The sequence below is a fragment of the Lygodium microphyllum genome, chromosome 30 (assembly GCF_053477565.2).
Source record: "Lygodium microphyllum isolate KBCC chromosome 30, Lygodium_microphyllum_v1.1.10, whole genome shotgun sequence".
In the NCBI taxonomy this organism is placed as follows: domain Eukaryota; kingdom Viridiplantae; phylum Streptophyta; class Polypodiopsida; order Schizaeales; family Lygodiaceae; genus Lygodium; species Lygodium microphyllum.
In genome coordinates, this window is record NC_141164.1 from 70,617,494 (window position 1) to 70,635,031 (window position 17,538).

At 40.9% G+C, this 17,538-nt stretch overlaps 1 protein-coding gene across 2 annotated transcripts in view; it reads right to left on the reverse strand.

Annotated features, from left to right (window-relative positions):
- Nucleotides 1-9,248: 9,248 nt before the first annotated feature.
- CHR18 (chromatin remodeling factor18) overlaps nt 9,249-17,538 on the reverse strand; it is a 105,936-nt gene continuing 97,646 nt past the window's right edge. For both annotated transcript variants that reach the window (XM_087673468.1, XM_087673469.1), the window contains exons 23-30: nt 11,283-11,372; nt 10,985-11,050; nt 10,797-10,865; nt 10,607-10,711; nt 10,387-10,512; nt 9,999-10,057; nt 9,866-9,902; nt 9,249-9,628 (exon numbers count right to left, since the gene is read on the reverse strand). In XM_087673468.1, coding sequence (XP_087529594.1) covers nt 9,419-9,628; nt 9,866-9,902; nt 9,999-10,057; nt 10,387-10,512; nt 10,607-10,711; nt 10,797-10,865; nt 10,985-11,050; nt 11,283-11,372 — 762 coding nt within the window. In that variant the 3' untranslated portion in view covers nt 9,249-9,418. The remainder of the gene's footprint in view (nt 9,629-9,865; nt 9,903-9,998; nt 10,058-10,386; nt 10,513-10,606; nt 10,712-10,796; nt 10,866-10,984; nt 11,051-11,282; nt 11,373-17,538) is intronic.

The following is a 17,538-nucleotide window of genomic DNA, read 5'->3' on the forward strand; positions in this document are numbered from 1 at the left end:
CCCTCGAGACCAGGATGCAGAAACACAATTGCCAAGTTTGACACTGCACTCCATGCCTAAATCTTTGCACATCAATGCCTGTTGGGAAGGCTCTGAGATGCACTTGGTCCTGCCGGTCCTAGCCCTGGGTGACACAACAAGAAAGGGAATCGTAGACATGGGAGTCGGGGTTAGTGTGCTTAGCTACGCAGTGCTTCAGACTTGGGGAAACCCGCCTGTCGAAGCTGCTAGGTTTAACGTCACGCTAGCAAACGGTATGAGAGTGAAGCCATTCAAGGTACTGAAGAATTGGCCAGTGAAGATTGCAGGTGTCTAGTTCTCTGTCGACTTTATAGTCATGAAGGGAGTGGACTACGATGTCCTATTAGGCCGACCCTGGATGCGCAACGCTAGAGTCATCGAAGATTGGGGTAACGGCTTGATCTTCCTTGGCAATAGAACTGACACCGTAAGAATAGAGATGGACACTTGGAAGACCTCACCAGTCGACCTAGACACTATCTTTGCTATGCTCAAAGGGAACACTCAGGTCAAGAAGCCCTATGGGTCCTTGACCAAGTATATCCCATGTCCAGAGGATGAGCAGGATTGGATGCATATCCTTGCTACAATTGACCTGCCATTCTCAGACCATGAGGCGTATGAGTAGGCCATCAAAACGATTGGCAAGACCAACGAAGCACTCTCTACACCAATCTACATGATGACAGCAAGCCTCCATGGAAAGCCTAAGCCTGTTACCTTCCAAGTGCCATCCAACAAAAGGGAACTCCAGGGGGTACTGGAATACCTAACGGACTAGCTAGCTGGCAACCCAGCTGCCAACTTCAAACCACTCCAGGACCTCTTAGAGGATTCCAAGTGGCAATAGACCAGGGTGCACGAGTTGAACCTAATGTATAACTGGGCCCTGGTTCCCGACCAACGACACGAGGCATGCCAAGCCCTAGGAGACGACGAGCAGTCGAATGACAAAGATTCATGCGATGAATACGAAGACTGCCAATCCTTCAATGATGAGAGCGAGGGTGAAGTGGATACCATAGAATATGACACTGAAGGACGAGAAATTGAGCAGATACGAGCAGACGCCAAGCCGCAGAAAAGGTAGGCCCTTAAAATGGAGCAAGGAGTCATGCACATGAAATGTGATCGTGCTTGGCTGGAATGCATAGGAGCCATAGACCTTGAGCAAGCAGGCCTAACCCAACCAGGAACGACATCAATACTTAGAACCGAATCGCCATCTGGACTGCGGCCACCAGGGGAGACCACCTCTTCTAGCGAAGATGGAGGGTTTGACTCTGAATCGGAAGTTACTTCGGATAGTGACCCAGAGATCCCTAGGCTGCCCATGACCCGACGCACCAAGGGGGACTTACCCGTCCACCTGAGGCGCAAACGGTTAAGGCAAGATAAGGCAAAGCACCCCAGGGATACACTATCAGAAGAACAGCGGAAACCGCAGGACCTCCCTAAACCCTTCACTAAATTCAAAAAAGGGGATAGGGTAGTGGTCCTATTAGGTGCCAAGCGTCAAGGGCAGACGAGCGAACCAATCGAAGGACCAGCCCAGGTCAAGGAGGTAAACCTAGCCCTGGATGGGGAGACACCCTGACCAGTGTTCATTGCTGATGACTTGACTAGTGAAGAAGAGTTGAGTCTTGTCGCTCTCTTGCGGGAGTACATAGACGTATTTGCCTGGTCCTTAGAAGAGCTACGGGGGGTAGATCCGAGTGTTGTGACTCACAACATACCCATGATATCGGATGCAACGCCGGTCAAGTAGCGACCGTACCCCATGAATCCAAAGCACGCTCATGCTGTCAAGGAGGAAATTGACAAGCTGATGAGAGTTGGATTCATTTACGAAATTGAGCACACAGACTGGGTATCACCCATAGTCATTGTGATGAAGAAGAATGGAAAAATTCAAGTGTGCATCAATTACAAGAAGGTGAACGCTGCTACGAAGAGAGACAACTATTTTCTTCTCTTGACCACTTGTGATTGACCACAAGCCTTTCTTCATTAGGATTCGTTTGATCCTAGTTTGCCATGTATGGAATCCAACACCATTGAATTGGGATGTTGGAGAGTCTTTTGCCATTTTGAGATTGCAAGATCAGCAACAAATCAGCTCCAAAAGATTCAAATTTTAGTTAAGCACTAAGTGATTTAGTGACTATGATGCCCTTGTAGTTGGAATCTTCAAAATCTTGCAAATCCAAGTCTTCCCCTCCTTGATTTGATGTTGGAGTTGCAAAAAAGAATTGATAATAGTCCAACAAAAGTGTTGATTTTGAGTGTGTCAAAGGACACAGGAGGATTAGTGTTAATCAACGAAACAACAATAAGGAAAATTGTATATAACAGTTGCTCAATACGAGCCACATACCATGAAGAAAAAATATGTATATTGAAGGCTAGATATAATCAATCAGAGCAAGTATGTGTGGGGGGCACAAGGACAAACAAAAGAGGGGGGGCACAAGGCTAGATATAATCAATCAGAGCAAGTATGTGTGGGGGGCACAAGGACAAACAAAAGAGGGGTAATCCATGAATCCAATTTTACACTACTATAGTTGGTCACCATCCAATGGCTTGTCCTTATGCTAGCAAACCTTTAGCCATGCTATTATTTATTCACAATTAGCAATATGCACCAATGTTCCCTCTGGATGAGCCCATTTTCATACAAAGCCTTTGAGGGTTTTCATGAAGTGTTTCAAAGTCAACATCCACTGGATATGGACCGATTGTGTAATCACCACTTCATCCACAAGATGTACTAGAAGGTTACTCTATACAATGAGTATGCTTATGGGTAAATCGGTCAGTGACATTACTAAGCCAAAGGAAGTAGGAAAATGAAGAAAATTTTGAGCTTTGAGGTTGATGGCTATGGAGTCTGCATTAGGGTTTCAGGGGTCAGCCTAGATTTTCACCTCCTATGAACTGAATACTTGATCATTTCCAAAACTTTAAGCCCTATGATGCTCCTTAGCATCGCAATGTGTGCAAGCGGAATCGAACGTACGAATGGCAAAGGGCGCAGAAAATGGAAGCGACTGAGTGAATGTGCAATGTTGGAGCCTATAGTCAACAATGTTGGACTTTGATGTGATGGCCAAGAGCGCCCTGTCAGGAAGTATTTGCCTAGAAGACACCACGAGCTGAAATAGCTTGGATAGGGAGATTCAAGTCCTCCACTGAAGGTGGGTATCTATGGAGATAGGTGAGAGATTCATGGGAAAGTGGAGGGAGCCAAGAATTCAAACTGGAATGACTCAATTAGTGGCCTGATGACTTATTGACTTAAAACCCGCTCTGATACCATGTTAAAATACTGAGAATGCATGCTATGGAGGATCACTTATGAGCAAATAGACAATCATAATGAGGCAGAAGCATTGATAAAGAAAAATAACTAATATTATCAAAGCATAATGCAAGTACAACTGACTGATAATGACTATTGGAATGAGTGTGGGGATGAGTGCCTTTTATAGGCTTACAGTAGGTGGTATTGGTAGGTTGAGATAGGTGGAAAGGGACCATGGTATTCAACAACTGTCGTTTAATAAACTGTGCATACATGACCTAGTCTAAGGCTTTATTTGTTGTATGTTTCTTTGCCTTGTTTGTCCCATACAAAGAGGCTATGGTAGATGTGATTGCACATTTCTTAACAAGTGTCACAGAGTCAGATGTCAAGGCACCTCAACTGTAAAGATCTAGATATATTTCAACTTCATAAAGATACCTCACTAATGATAAAAACATTTCTATCTTTATTTTTCTTCTTTCTTAGTAGTATCACTTACATCTACACCATAAATATATTCTTACAGAGCATATCACCTAACATCTAGTCTCATAGGCATATCTTTTTATCTTTTAGGATGAGATACAATTCTCTATAAGTTTTGGTGTAGTCTAGTAGGCCACAATAATGAGGATGGACCATAGGGCTAGAAGGCTTGGGTTATGTATAGGGAGGAGGTAGAATGGGTTGTGCAAATCACAAGGAGAGAGGATTATCAATTCATGTGGATCCACATACACATAGATCGTCCATGTGACATATACATTATAATATTAATTTTTCCCCACATGATCCACATATACTACCCAAGGGGAGAAGTTACCCTACCTATCACTTTACGAGAACATTGTGCATTGCTCCAACATAGGGAATGTTCTATTAGTTGGAGATTTTCATGCAAGAACATCACAGAGTTGAGCACCATTCTTTGAGATTGAAGACCCCACATATAGAGAACTAGCATTGGAGGAGACATGACTCGACAGGACATCGCAGGACACTACAGAGTACATAGAGTATAGATATCTTATTTTGGCTTTGGGATGTGCACAATGGACTATCCATTCTTAATGGCCTAGCAAGATGGCTAGGATTGAATGCTCTTGCATGACTTCCATACAAGCATGCATCTACATGGCCAAGTGGAGGCCCTTCTACAAGACCTGTGCAAAGGCTACGAGAAAGCACGATAGATAACCTATTAGGATCCTTACCTCTCATATGAGATACATATTTTGTAACCATCTAGATACATCCCATTGCAATAGTTACAAATCATGCCTAGCTCCATTTTAGCATTATTTGTCTATACGAATCTATCCAACCATAGAGAGACTCTTAACGATACCTTACCATAAAAGCAAAGTTCACTCTGATCACTTGTATTGAGACTTGCAGCACATGGACCCATACATACCCTTGGTAACATCTCACTTTCCCACATCATAGCTCAACTATCATGTATTTTCCTCTCACCTATTGTCTCCAAAACAACCCCCCCACTTCAAGGCATGATTATAAAAATTGGGATACTCATGCTTGCCTCTAGCATGAGGAAGCATGAGAGGACTATACACATGGCTAAGTGTGCACAAGCACAAGGGGACTATACACATTGCTTGTATGCACAATCTTTCACACCTGGTGTAGAGAAAGAAGAGGGCCTCCTGGCCAAGTTAGAGCATGAGTTTTACAATCTCTTCTTGGGGGAAAAATAGCAAGGTGGCATAGAAGGCATTTCAAGAGTCTAGAATCCATATCCCTATTACCAACCTAGCACACATACACTATCTCATTCTACTAGAGGTACATGGACAACCGCATCTCCTTCAACCACGAAAAAGCAAACCCGCCTTCACCTTCTTCAACACAACTATGGTCTAAGATTCCATCAATAAACTCTAAAATGGTCTAGCACAAGACCATGATGGACTGATAGCATAGCACTTCTCACATGCAAGAGATGTACTTTTGCCACTCCTACCTCACCTATTCAACAAAGCCCTTTCTGAAAGCTTCCTTTCCAATTGGTTGACTAATTCTTTAGTACCAATCATGAAACCTAGAGATCATATTGTTCCTACCAACTATGGAACCATCAAGGTCAATCACATGCTAGCCAAGCATTATCAATATAATAGCCTAAGAAGAGTAAATGCATAGAGATGCACCAACATCGGGCTTGGATAAGTAAGGTTCAAGAAAGATTAATACACTCTTGACCACATCCTCTATTCCAAACAATCATATGAGCAACAATGGGATAGACACATGGGATACAAATCTATTATTTCTTTCTTGATTTTTGCTAAGCATTTGATACAACACCACAAGCCACACTCATGCAAAGGTTACAAGAGTGGGGATCCCTACTAAGATACATTTGGGTGTTTTGATATTGTCTAAGTCAAGTATTGGATAGATCCATGCTCGACGAGGGATGTCAATTGAGATCATCAACACTATTGGAGTGAAATAAGGCATCCCACTTTTATCAACTCTTTAGGAAATACATCGATAAGATAACAAATTATATTGACAATTTAGGAGGAAATGGGTGTGGCTTTTGGGAGAGTACTAATACCCTTACTATTGTATTGTGATTGATTATGCTTAACTCACCACCCCAAAGGGGTCGCAATGCCACCTAGATGCATTATATGCACTTTGCCACAATGGAGACCTCATGTTAATGACCAAGGTTCTACTGCTTAATACCTCACCTAGTGGATCAAATGATCAATGTTGGAGTTTACCTATGGTTGGGAGACAATGAAGCACATCTAGAGATATTCCACCTAGGGATACTTCTACATGGCCAAGATTCACTGTGAGGATAGCAATAATCACGCTAAGGCTATGCAACATTAGGAGAGATGGAGAACCATTCCACGCACACTTCTAAGAACCCAAGATGAAGCTATAGTTGTTTAACATATTGGTTACAATAGTACTCTTATACAAAGCTCATATTTGGAGATTGTCTCTACAACAAGAGATCCATATTTAACAATCACTAGATAAGAGGTGGATGTTTTTTAAAGATGGGAGTAAATGGAGAGGCCCTAGTGATCATATCTCATGCGATCAGAAGAATGTCTTCAATGCTACAAGATAGTTAAGGCAAAGACGAAAACACCACCTATCATAGTTACGATCATTTTCTAGATTGATTTTTATTCACAAGCTTTGAAATTTCCGAAGATAGACATGCTCTAGACTTGCTTTAGAGTCACCTAGACAACCGGCATTGCATGGTAACACTTGAGTGCAAGAAAACTCAAGTGACATCACTTCAACTACATCCGCTATGTATGGATCGCCAATACAACTTAGACTTGCTTTCTTAGAGCTCAACTGGATCATCAATGTAGCTTAAGACTTCCTTTCAAGTACATGGGCTATGTATCGATCACCAATATAGCTTAAACTTCCTTTCTTAGAGCTCAACTCAATCATCAAAATGGACATTATTTAGCCGCATACAACTAGGGCACCTACTAAGTTTTAAGGACGAAGATGGATTTCTACCAAAAGTAACTTCTACATCTATCTCGTGATTGTTTTGATTCCATAGAGATGCATGGAGATACACTTGGCACATGGAGTATGGCAAAACCATTGGTCAAGTCTAGACACCCCTCCCACGATTACGAATAGATACTCGCCACTATGAAACATATTTGCTCCCCTCAAAGAACCAAATTTGGATAGCTTTAGCTAGAAACAGAGTACTACATATGTAGATGCCCAATCTACAATGAGACTAGAGGATGCTTGTTCTAAGAGGTTGGACCACTATCTAGCATCAAGCGCTTTCCCAAATCAACACTTCCTTGGGCTCTTCCTCTTTGACTTGCATGAACAAAGAGAGATTCTACAATTCCAAGGTAGGTATCTTTAAGCTACAAGACTTTCAAAGGTTGCAACTGCATCTAACCCTCCAAAGCATACTCCCAATAAACATGTGATTCAACCACAAGGAATCACCTTGGACAATGCCATTGAGAGATGCAAAACATACCACCCGGAGACCATCTACATCCCCACTTGAGGCACTACCAAAGAATACAAAATAGTGTCACACCATTGAACATCCATACCTCCACATCACAGCTTATCTGTTTTGGAAAGATCTATGCGAAACTATGAGATGAGCTTGATCCTCCTTTTATCCCTAAAGAATGACATCAATTCCATATTAAATAAAATCTTTTAGCCCTTTTTGAGTTATTTGTTGTTTCTTAGCGACACGTTCCCTCTTAGATTATCATTTTTTAATTCTATATGGGAGAGACACACACACACACACACACACACACACACACACACACTCTCTCTCTCTCTCTCTCTCTCTCTCTCTCTCTCTCTCTCTCAATGCATCAAACAAATTCGCTACGAGAGAAACCACAGTGTAAAAATGAACTACTCTCGTTTCATGTTCCCATAGCTGTTATGATCCAAACCACTTCTCTAAAATGTAATAATACACTCTCTTTTATGCCTTACAAATTTCAATATTCATGTTCAAAAATGTTGTTTTTTATTGAATTACCCATGGGGTAATTTAGTCATGCATACATACAACATACGCACACATTTATGCATACATAGTATGTACAAATGATCAAGAATGTCCAAGAACAATTTTACATTTCACATTATCAAACTAGTAATAAAATCCTTAATTCTATATTCTAAATGGAAAAATCCAAAACATCAATTCTTCAGCTCATTGAGTTCAAAAGGAAGATCTTCCATTATACTCCTTAACAAAAGAACAAGGTCATTTATGCAATATATCATTAAAACATCTTTAAAATTTACAAACCATAGAATCTATAAAAAGCACGTGTAATTGCTATGAACCATAAAATAAGCATGGTACTCGTATGTTAAGTTTTCCAAATCAAAAAGTGAAGCATTGGAACTTCATCAACATGGCCCGTAGAGGTTGGAATATTTCCCTATCACTATTTGAAGAAAGTCCATTGCTAGATTAGTTTAATGACCATTGATGTTCGATCCACAACAAGCTTTGGTGCACTTGATCCATCTAAGCATTGGTGCTTGGAGCTCTTAGGAAGATGTTCAATAAGCTCTCGAGTTGAGATGTGATCAAATATAGTTGAGACGAAAAAATTATTAGCTTGAGTGGCTAAATGCACCCAACAAGTCCCTACATTAAAGTACATGTAATTCAAACAAGCAAGGATCCATGATGGGTTTAAATGATTATTATATCAATAAATACGCACATGCATGTGTTATTGCAGATAATAATAATGCATGCTACCTACATGTATTCAGCCATGCATCGATATATGCATCTACATACACAACTTAGGTACACGAGTACATTTGTTTATTAGACATGGCCATCTGGACATCAGTACCTCCATATATTCAGCCATGCATCTACATGTACAACTTAGGTACAAATAATACATGCTACCTACATATATTCAGCCATGCATCTACATACAAAACTTCAGTACATGAATACATCTGCTTATTAGGAATGGCCATGTGCACATCAATAAACATGCACAAAAAACTACAATAGATAAAATTGTTTTCCATTACTTTCCCATTACTATGACTACACGTTTCGGCGGCACTTACATGTATGTGGACCCTTGTGATTAATTCACCCCACCTCTCTTTATCGCGTGCCCCTTTGTTTTCATGTGTTGTGACCCTCCTTTACAACCTAGCACGTAGACTTGTCCATGCTTCATTTTTAAACCCACATTATATTTCCTTTGAAGAGGAAAACCTAGCAAAATTTTTCCTTGAACTGACTTAAGAAGGGTACTCTCAAAACTTTATGAAATGGCATTGCTTTTTGGAAGGCTAGAAGCTTTAACTCTTTAAAGCATAAAATCCCTTGAGAAGGGATCTGCAGCGTTCAAAACCAAGGCTGGCCACCCATCCCAAAATATGAGCTTTATTTAGTAAGAAACACAAAACATATTGATGCACCATTTAATGGTGCATTAGCCATTATATATTGCGATCGTAATTTTAAACAACATGCAGATAAGTAGCAAAACATGCTCAATTGCTAAGGTTATTGGAAAGCTCTCAGACATCATCAATGTCCTCAGAAAGCACATTGTACTTCCTCTTTTTGTTGATATCAGATACTCTATCAGCATTATCCCCCATGGAGCTTACAACCGAGAGATTAGTACAAGGGCGTAAGAAAGATTTCAATGTACATTGTCCTGGGTGTAAACTCTGATGACGTCCAGTTGCAGCTACATGCAAAGTATCCTCCTTTCCATCCAAAACCTGTAAAAAGTTAAATTCATCTACTGTGAGTGCCAACCTACTGGTAGGTGAAATTGCTAGAAATGTTATTTAGGTAGCATGCAACAACTTTTTGCTCTTTGTTTCTTCTGTGCAGTCCTTGACCTGCACTTGGTATATCTAAATTTTAGAGCAAACAATCAATCCTCATCCCAAAAACTGATACAAATGTTTGGACATTGGTAGAAAATCTGACAAGCATGGATGAAAAAAATGTACCTGGCCAACATTCTCCAGCTTATGTTGTACACTCTCCCTGCACGTAACCAAATCAATCAAACAGCATGAATTAGTGATCAATAAATATAGACTTCCTGGTTTTCTGAAGCAAGCATTGCTTTCAAGACATTACCAAATTAGATCATCCACTGTATCATGAGCATGTAAATAATATACATTTACTGAAGAGACCTGTGGCAGAGAGACGCAAGAAGTAGAATACAAAACAGATATTAGTCATAAAACAATCTTATGAGAGAACAAGAACGGTTAAGACACTGCAGTAGAAAAATCTTGATGTGAAGCTAACCCTACAAAATACAAGAATGGTCCGCAGAGACCAAAATTAACCTAGTAGAAATATATAGTACCTGCTAGATGGGAAAGTATTGTTGATCCAAACAGAATGACAACAAATTACTTGTCACAAAAGTAATATTTAAAGTAAACCATCACCTCAAGGCAAACAGAATCCACCATCAACCAAGAGCTGTTCGACACAAAAACTAGAGCATGCTTACCTGACCTATACGGTGCACACGATCTTCTGCCTGCACAAGATCACCGGGAGTCCAAGACATCTCAGCAAAGATCACCGTGCTTGCAGCAGTCAGGTTCAGGCCTATGCCAGCAGCTCGGATGCCCAACTAATTGCACAACACAGGGACAGAAATTATGGTGCAATATCACAGAGTGTGAAATTGACATTGTAAGATGCCAGAATTTCAACAAAAATATTACCAATGCTGCTGTCACATTTTCATTCTCTTGAAATCTTTTAACTAGTGCTTGGCGGGAAGACGCTTCAGTGCTTCCATCTATTCTGATGTACCCAACCTTTTTTTTCTGAACTTTGTATAATCAGTGTCACATCAAAACTCATTGTAGTGCAATCTCAAAGATAAGAGCCTTAATGCATAGCAATAGTTACCATGAAAAACTGCTCAATGCCATCCAACATTGTTTTGTGATGGGCAAAGACTAGAAATTTGCAGTCCGCCTGCCAAAAAGTCACATTGGACCAGTCATTCTACACAGATTTTTTAACAATTGAATGTAGCCCTGACACTGCTATCTTTTGACAAAAAGGATTATCTGCTAAGTGTTAAAATTATCCACCTCGATTACTGTTGATAGATAGTCTTGTACAGCAGATATTTTAACTTCTGCAGACTCTGTGTAGATCTAACAAAAGGAAACTAAAAGTCAGAATTTTCTGCTGAATATAGAAGAAGTGATTCGGAGAAAGAACCAGTGATTTATAGCACTATATTGCATTGAGAGTTGTTGAAAGACAACACAAGCAAAAGGTTATGATGCAAACAGAGAAGAATTAGATAGATATCTCATTGACAAATAGACACTCTACATTGTTTCTAGTATCATATTCAAAAGAACCAAACAACAAGAAAAATACCTTACTTATCAGTTGCCTCTCTGCATTTTTTAATTTTTCGGCATCCTCCTGAGACTTGGAGCACTTGATTTCATTTTTAACTGCTTCCAGCTGTGCTGTAAAGAACATCAATTAGCGGTCCGAGATGTGTGAAGATTTAAACATGACTAGCTGAAACTAATGGTATTTTGAAGGAACATATGAGTGCATGCCTGCATGCATGCACGCGCATGCACTTTCCTTGCTCTGAAAAGGAAGCATGGGCCTAAAGCATGGCTGAGTAGCATGCTCGTGACCTGTTTTCTTATGCCAGATTGTCCTAGTTATGCTTTTCATCGTAATGCATTTACTCAATATGCAGCTTGACTTTATCGTTGCTAGATGTTATTTGCTGCTCAGTTTGTTGATTTCACTTGTCGGATGGATTTGGATTATTCATTACAATTCTCAATTCATTATCCCATTGTCATGACACTCTGCAATTTGGTTTGTCCATCAATAATCTTCAGTTGCCATTTAAAACATTACTATTAATTCACAATAGTTAACACATCTGGGTTTCTCCACCATGGTTAGGGCACTCATTGAAAGATTGATTTTACAAACCTTGGTTGATACTAATTGGGCACAGGTTTGATTTTCTTGTGGTATGCAGCATTTGATTCATGAGTATGGTAAGTCATATATCAGGGATTTACATTTCAGAGTTGCTAATGCTAAATATCATATGCAAACTTTTGCTTTGCTTGCTCCATAACGACCTTTATGAGGATCTAAGATATGAATACGATGGGGTAGCCTATGGCAGGGTGAAAGAGAGGGTCTGAATGTAAGTGCGAAGACCTAGATGTGTGCAAGGATGGGGAGGAATGCGTAGGAACTCAGAATGCAGGGCAGCAAACTCAAGCTCATATAAAATAGAAGGTAAACTTTGAGGAGCATCAAATATACTCAGTGAACTGCTTCTGCTTCTAGAGTCTCCTCTATGCTCATACTGGTACTGTTCTAGGTCTCTGCAGTATCTCATGGCTAGTTATTGCATAACAAAGGAGAAACATAGACAGAATCTAGTTCATATAATTCAAAAGGATTACACAAATCTGCCGTTGAGCCTTGCTGACGTTGACATGTAAGTTGTCCCAAGATGGTTTGTTCTCTCCCCCGATTGAGAGCTGGCTCCAAAGCTTATTGCAACGATTGAGATGCACCTTCTAAAGGAGGAATATAGAGAGAGGAGGATGCCATCAAGCCTTGCTGAAATGAAGACGTCGGCATGTAAGCCATGCCAAGATGGTTTGTTCACCCCCAAGTGAGAGGTGGCCATTATCAGCTGATTGCAATGATTAAGATGCACCTTCTCAAAGAGGAATATAGAGAGGAGGAGAGTTGGGCCTGAGAACCAATATATTTTGTTGATGTATTCCAAAAACTGTACGCCCATCATCCACCACAAGGAATGATGAATAAAATGAGAAATAAGAGGAAGAAGCATTATCCTCCACGTGAATCCACGAGTGTCAAAGCAAGCTACCTAGAGGTGAAGGTATATAGTTCTTGCAAAAATGCAAAATACAAATACACTCTGTAGCTGTCATAAAACCAAACACTTTGTTACCTTATAAAACTCTTTACAAGAGTATCAGCTCACTACAATGTGAAGATACACTAGAGTTTGCAAAGAAAACACAGTGTATGAACACGACAAACACAAGGAACTCCGACAAGAATGCACATGAAGCAGAAATGGATGATTGATGCATGAGTTAGATAGAGATACATTTGTCTGCTCAGAGCACAATTCCAGTAGCCATTCTCTTATGCAAGAGGTCAAAGGGAGAGTGTCAGAAAGAGTCATCCTTCGTAATGGATCCCGAGTCTAGCAAACCATAAATCTTGAAGCTAGGATCTGATGAAGGCAGCTTTGGAGGGTTCGCTGAAACCAGCCTTCAGTGTTGAGTTAAACATGGATTATAAAGCTCTTTATTACAGCCTCAAGTTATTACCAAACTTCCATTAAAAAGAAACGTGTTCCTAGAGTGTCTGTGTCCCATAAGCCAAACCCTAATTTGGGAGGATCCATACTTCTATAAATAGACAAGTTGCCCACCACTCAGCCTACTCCTGTTTTGCAGATTGCTGGTGCCTGTCACTGCTGTCCACACCCCATCAATGGAGGATATCTCAGTTCAAGCTGCTGTCTACTCCTGGAGCCTACTTCTAGACACTCCCCTGCAGCTGACGACTACTGTTTAGCCTGTTTCCACTCCAGATTTGGCTGCATTTGCTGCTGGTCTCCCTGTTTTTCCTGCGTTTGACTTTCTCCACCTGTCGCCTACTGCAGATCTGCCAGCATTTACAGTTGATGTCATCATCTGATCTGCATTTGCTGTCCAAGCTGCGATGTCATCACTACAGGCTGGGTTTTCACTCCAACTGCTTTCATCTGCATCATCTAACACTTTTGCAGCCAGTTGCCTACTATTTCGAGCTTTGTCGGGCACTGATCTAGTCTTCCGTGATCTATGTTTGCTACTGCTAGACACATGCAAATGTTGTTTGTTGCATTTTGGGGTGCGTCAAAGCATGACACACTCTCCAGCTCATACTCTCTGCCCCGATCCTAGAGACACCGGAGTTCAAGGTTCAATACCCACCTTGCATAGTGTGTTTGTTGCATTGAGCATTGTATTTATTCATTATTCATTCATTTATCTTTAGTATTCATTGTCTCTAAGTTACCCTAGCCAAATTGCGTTCTTTTATTAGTTTGTGCTTTGTCGTACAATTGTGCTTGTTATCTGTAGATGAGTATTTCTTTACACTTGCAAGATTTTGGTAATAATCAATAAGAGGAATAAATTTTTCAATCCATGCGTAGTGCTCCAAGTCCTAAAGAGGACTATTATCTCTATGTAAACACAAGAAGAGCTGCATATAAGAAGAAAATCATTGAACCCTTTTGTAAGTCTTTCTTCTTCATATTTTCCTTCAAGTTTCATTTCTCAAGGTCATTCTGAAGTTGCTACATTATCTTTTTCTGCATCTGCATCATCTTCCACATTTCAATTTCTACTGTTAAACTCAGAAAATCAATTTATGTATTCACATTTGCTTCATCATCACCTCAATTTCAAAACCCACCCTTTCCCCTCACTCCTCCTGCATCACCATTCACACACCACATGCGATATCTCACATCACACCGAGGGGTCTTCAAACATAGGCACAGCCTTTAGAGGTCTTCAAACATAGGCACAACCTTTAGGACCTCTATGCTCACACATCCAAGTGATGCAAATGCACCCATGGGGGGCTCAACCTCCATCTCACACATTTTCAAGATTTTCATTGCATGGGATATCTTCCCATGCATTCCCGAGTGTGGATCAATTGGTATCATAGTTTATCTATACCTAGTAGACCTTTCAGTTATGTTCCAATGCCCTAGCTAATAGTTGGTCAAGGTTATTGGCTTCTAGTGCCTCCTCCATTAGCACCTTATGGAAATCCTCATTCCAATTTTGCCTACCCATCCTACCTTCCCTTCTATCCTCCTTACTCCTCTTACCCGACACCATTCTTCTCACCAGTCACGCATGCATTCACTGACAAGACTCGTTTCGTTGGACTCATGGATCTCGTGGGACCTTGTATAAGGATTGGAATCCCAACCAAACCCTTGCCTTGATCCCTTTGAGGTTGTTCCTTCTTGGAAGGCACGTAATGTCTCAATTATTGTTGAGTTAATGCAATGACTGCTTATAGAATTCCATTCACAACTTTAACATTTTGATCTTGCATCTAAGTGGTGGGAATGTGTGATTGACTGCTATGGGGCTTGGGACAAGAACCATTGTATCAATCTTGAACATGAAATTATGATCATGGATTGGGATGACCTTAAGGTCAAGTTGCTTGAATATCGGTGATCGCTTGTCCAGTTGTCCACAATGGGGGCTCCCAAATACTATGACGACCAGGTCACATTGGTTCTAAATAAGCTCCCAAATAAATATTTTCACTTTATTCAACAAGTGATTTCACAACCCACCATGCATACACTCTATGAATTGGAGTGTCAGCTATTGTGTTACGCTTAGCTATTCGACCAGTTACCCACCACCTCCACTCACTCTTTAGAGAGGACTCTTATTATCACTTCTCAAAAAGAGTAGCAAGGGAAAGACAAGAAACAACAAAATCAAAATCAAAATCAAATCAAAACCAACCTCAAAAAAATCAAGTGAATTCCAAGGAAACACCAACTACTCCTGAAACCCGGGTGGTAGAATGTGCCTAAGAAAAATAGGTACTATCAATATTGTCAAAAGCCTCACCATTTTGACCAACGAGTGTCACTCAAAGGCTAGAGGCACACAACCCAAACCCAACAATCAGACCCTCACTCCTCAATCAGGTAAACCCCAACAAGGCAAGTAAGGTAGTGGAGACCAAAATCAAGGATAGTGGAGGACTCTAACCTACATTGCCAGCAGCCAACCATCACAACCAATTTCATTCTGAACTCCAAAGGGCATGTCTAATTTGGCCTGCTGGACCACATGCCCACTTAGAGCATCAAGCAATACTCTCGACCTTCTATGTTGCACTAAGCCCAAAAGAGCCCGCTCTAACTAAAACACATCAAGGTAAAGTGCAATATTGAGGATGATCTACCAAGTCACACTCCTCCATCCATTTGCATCTATCCATACATGAAACAACATTGAAGCTTCACCAAGAAGCATATGGAAACTTTACCTCTAACTTCACTTGCCTCAAAACCTGCACTAGGTACTAGGTCTTTCTCTTTCTTGACCACATAGATCCGCCTTTGAGGTATTTCTTTAACTTCTATTGCTAAAGGTTAAAGTACACTGAGATCTAGCCCAATCTCCTTCAACCTTCAATACATCTTGCTGTCCATAACAATCAATAAGTTTTCAAACCAACTTACCCCTTGGTTTGCTTGGGGATTGGTCTTTAATTTGCACCTTGAAAAACAAATTCTGCCCCAAACTTAATGTTAACTGGTTAGCCTCCTGAAATTCTCTCAAATCCCCAAATTTCAGCTGCTGAACTTCAAGTACTCGGCCCTGAATTCTGAGCACTCTTCCCAATGGCTAGTAAATCCTAATTTTTGCTGTAAATTAGGATTTAGCAGCAAAAATTCTTCAATTGCACCCTCTTGGGACTAAATTCGGATGAGATCTCTTGAGGGGAGCTATGAATTGCATGAGAGAATAGAGATGAAGCTGGAGAGACAAATTTCAGAGTTGCTGTGAATGGCTGATTGACTGCAGCGCCCCTTCAACAGGAGCCCCACATGCAGCTGCCTCCCTTGTGGACCCCAAAATTTCTGTCACATGCCTATAGACAGCCCACAAGGGCTGTCACCTACCTTCAATGGCCTCCTGATCAGCTTGGGGCAGCTCTTTGACAACCTCCAATGGCTGGGCTGTTCACCAATGGATGGAAACTCTTGGGAATAAAGGCCCATCGTGCCTTTTATATGTGCACGGGTGTGAACACACTCTTAGCACATTTGTACTTTTATATATATCTATCTAAAACCTAAAGAGGTACACACAAAAAGATTGTATCCAAGAACATCATGCATCTCTCTCTTTGACTCTCACTTTCTACTCTTACTCACGTTTTGCTCTCTACCTAACATTTTCATCGCGGGACATTGCATCGCTCACTTCAAACAGGTACCAGAGCTGTGGCTAAGGTGTTCGCACTTCTTGAAGTTCGTGCAGGTCAGCTCGTTATTGTTCTTTCACTGGACAAATAGGCGACAGCTCAAGCAGTCAGGCGCAAGTCAACAGGCCATATTTTCAATGAAGTGACAGTTCCAACTTGCATGCACGTCAAAATTGTCATTTCCTGGTTAGACGCAATCACGCGCAGGTCACGCACTTCAGACGCAGTTCAAAACGTCGTTTTTCAAGTCACGAGCACGTCACGCGAGCGGGTGACGGGCAGCCGGCTATAAACGCGGCAATTTCGTCACTTTTCTTTTGCAAAATAGTTAATTTTTTCAAAGGTTCCCTGCAAGCAAGCCCTTTGCTCATTGACGGGAATTTGAGCATGTAAGCACAGTTCAAAATTTTGGGCAGATTTGTGACAAAAATTTGGGGATTTGTCTAGATTTGATGCGAGCAAGACACAGCAGTGATATTTGTCTTAGAAATTGCAGAAATTTGTGGCATTTTGCCTCCAACATTTGGGGTTTTTAGTTTTGCTGAAATTGCTCTATTTTGGCAAAATTGCC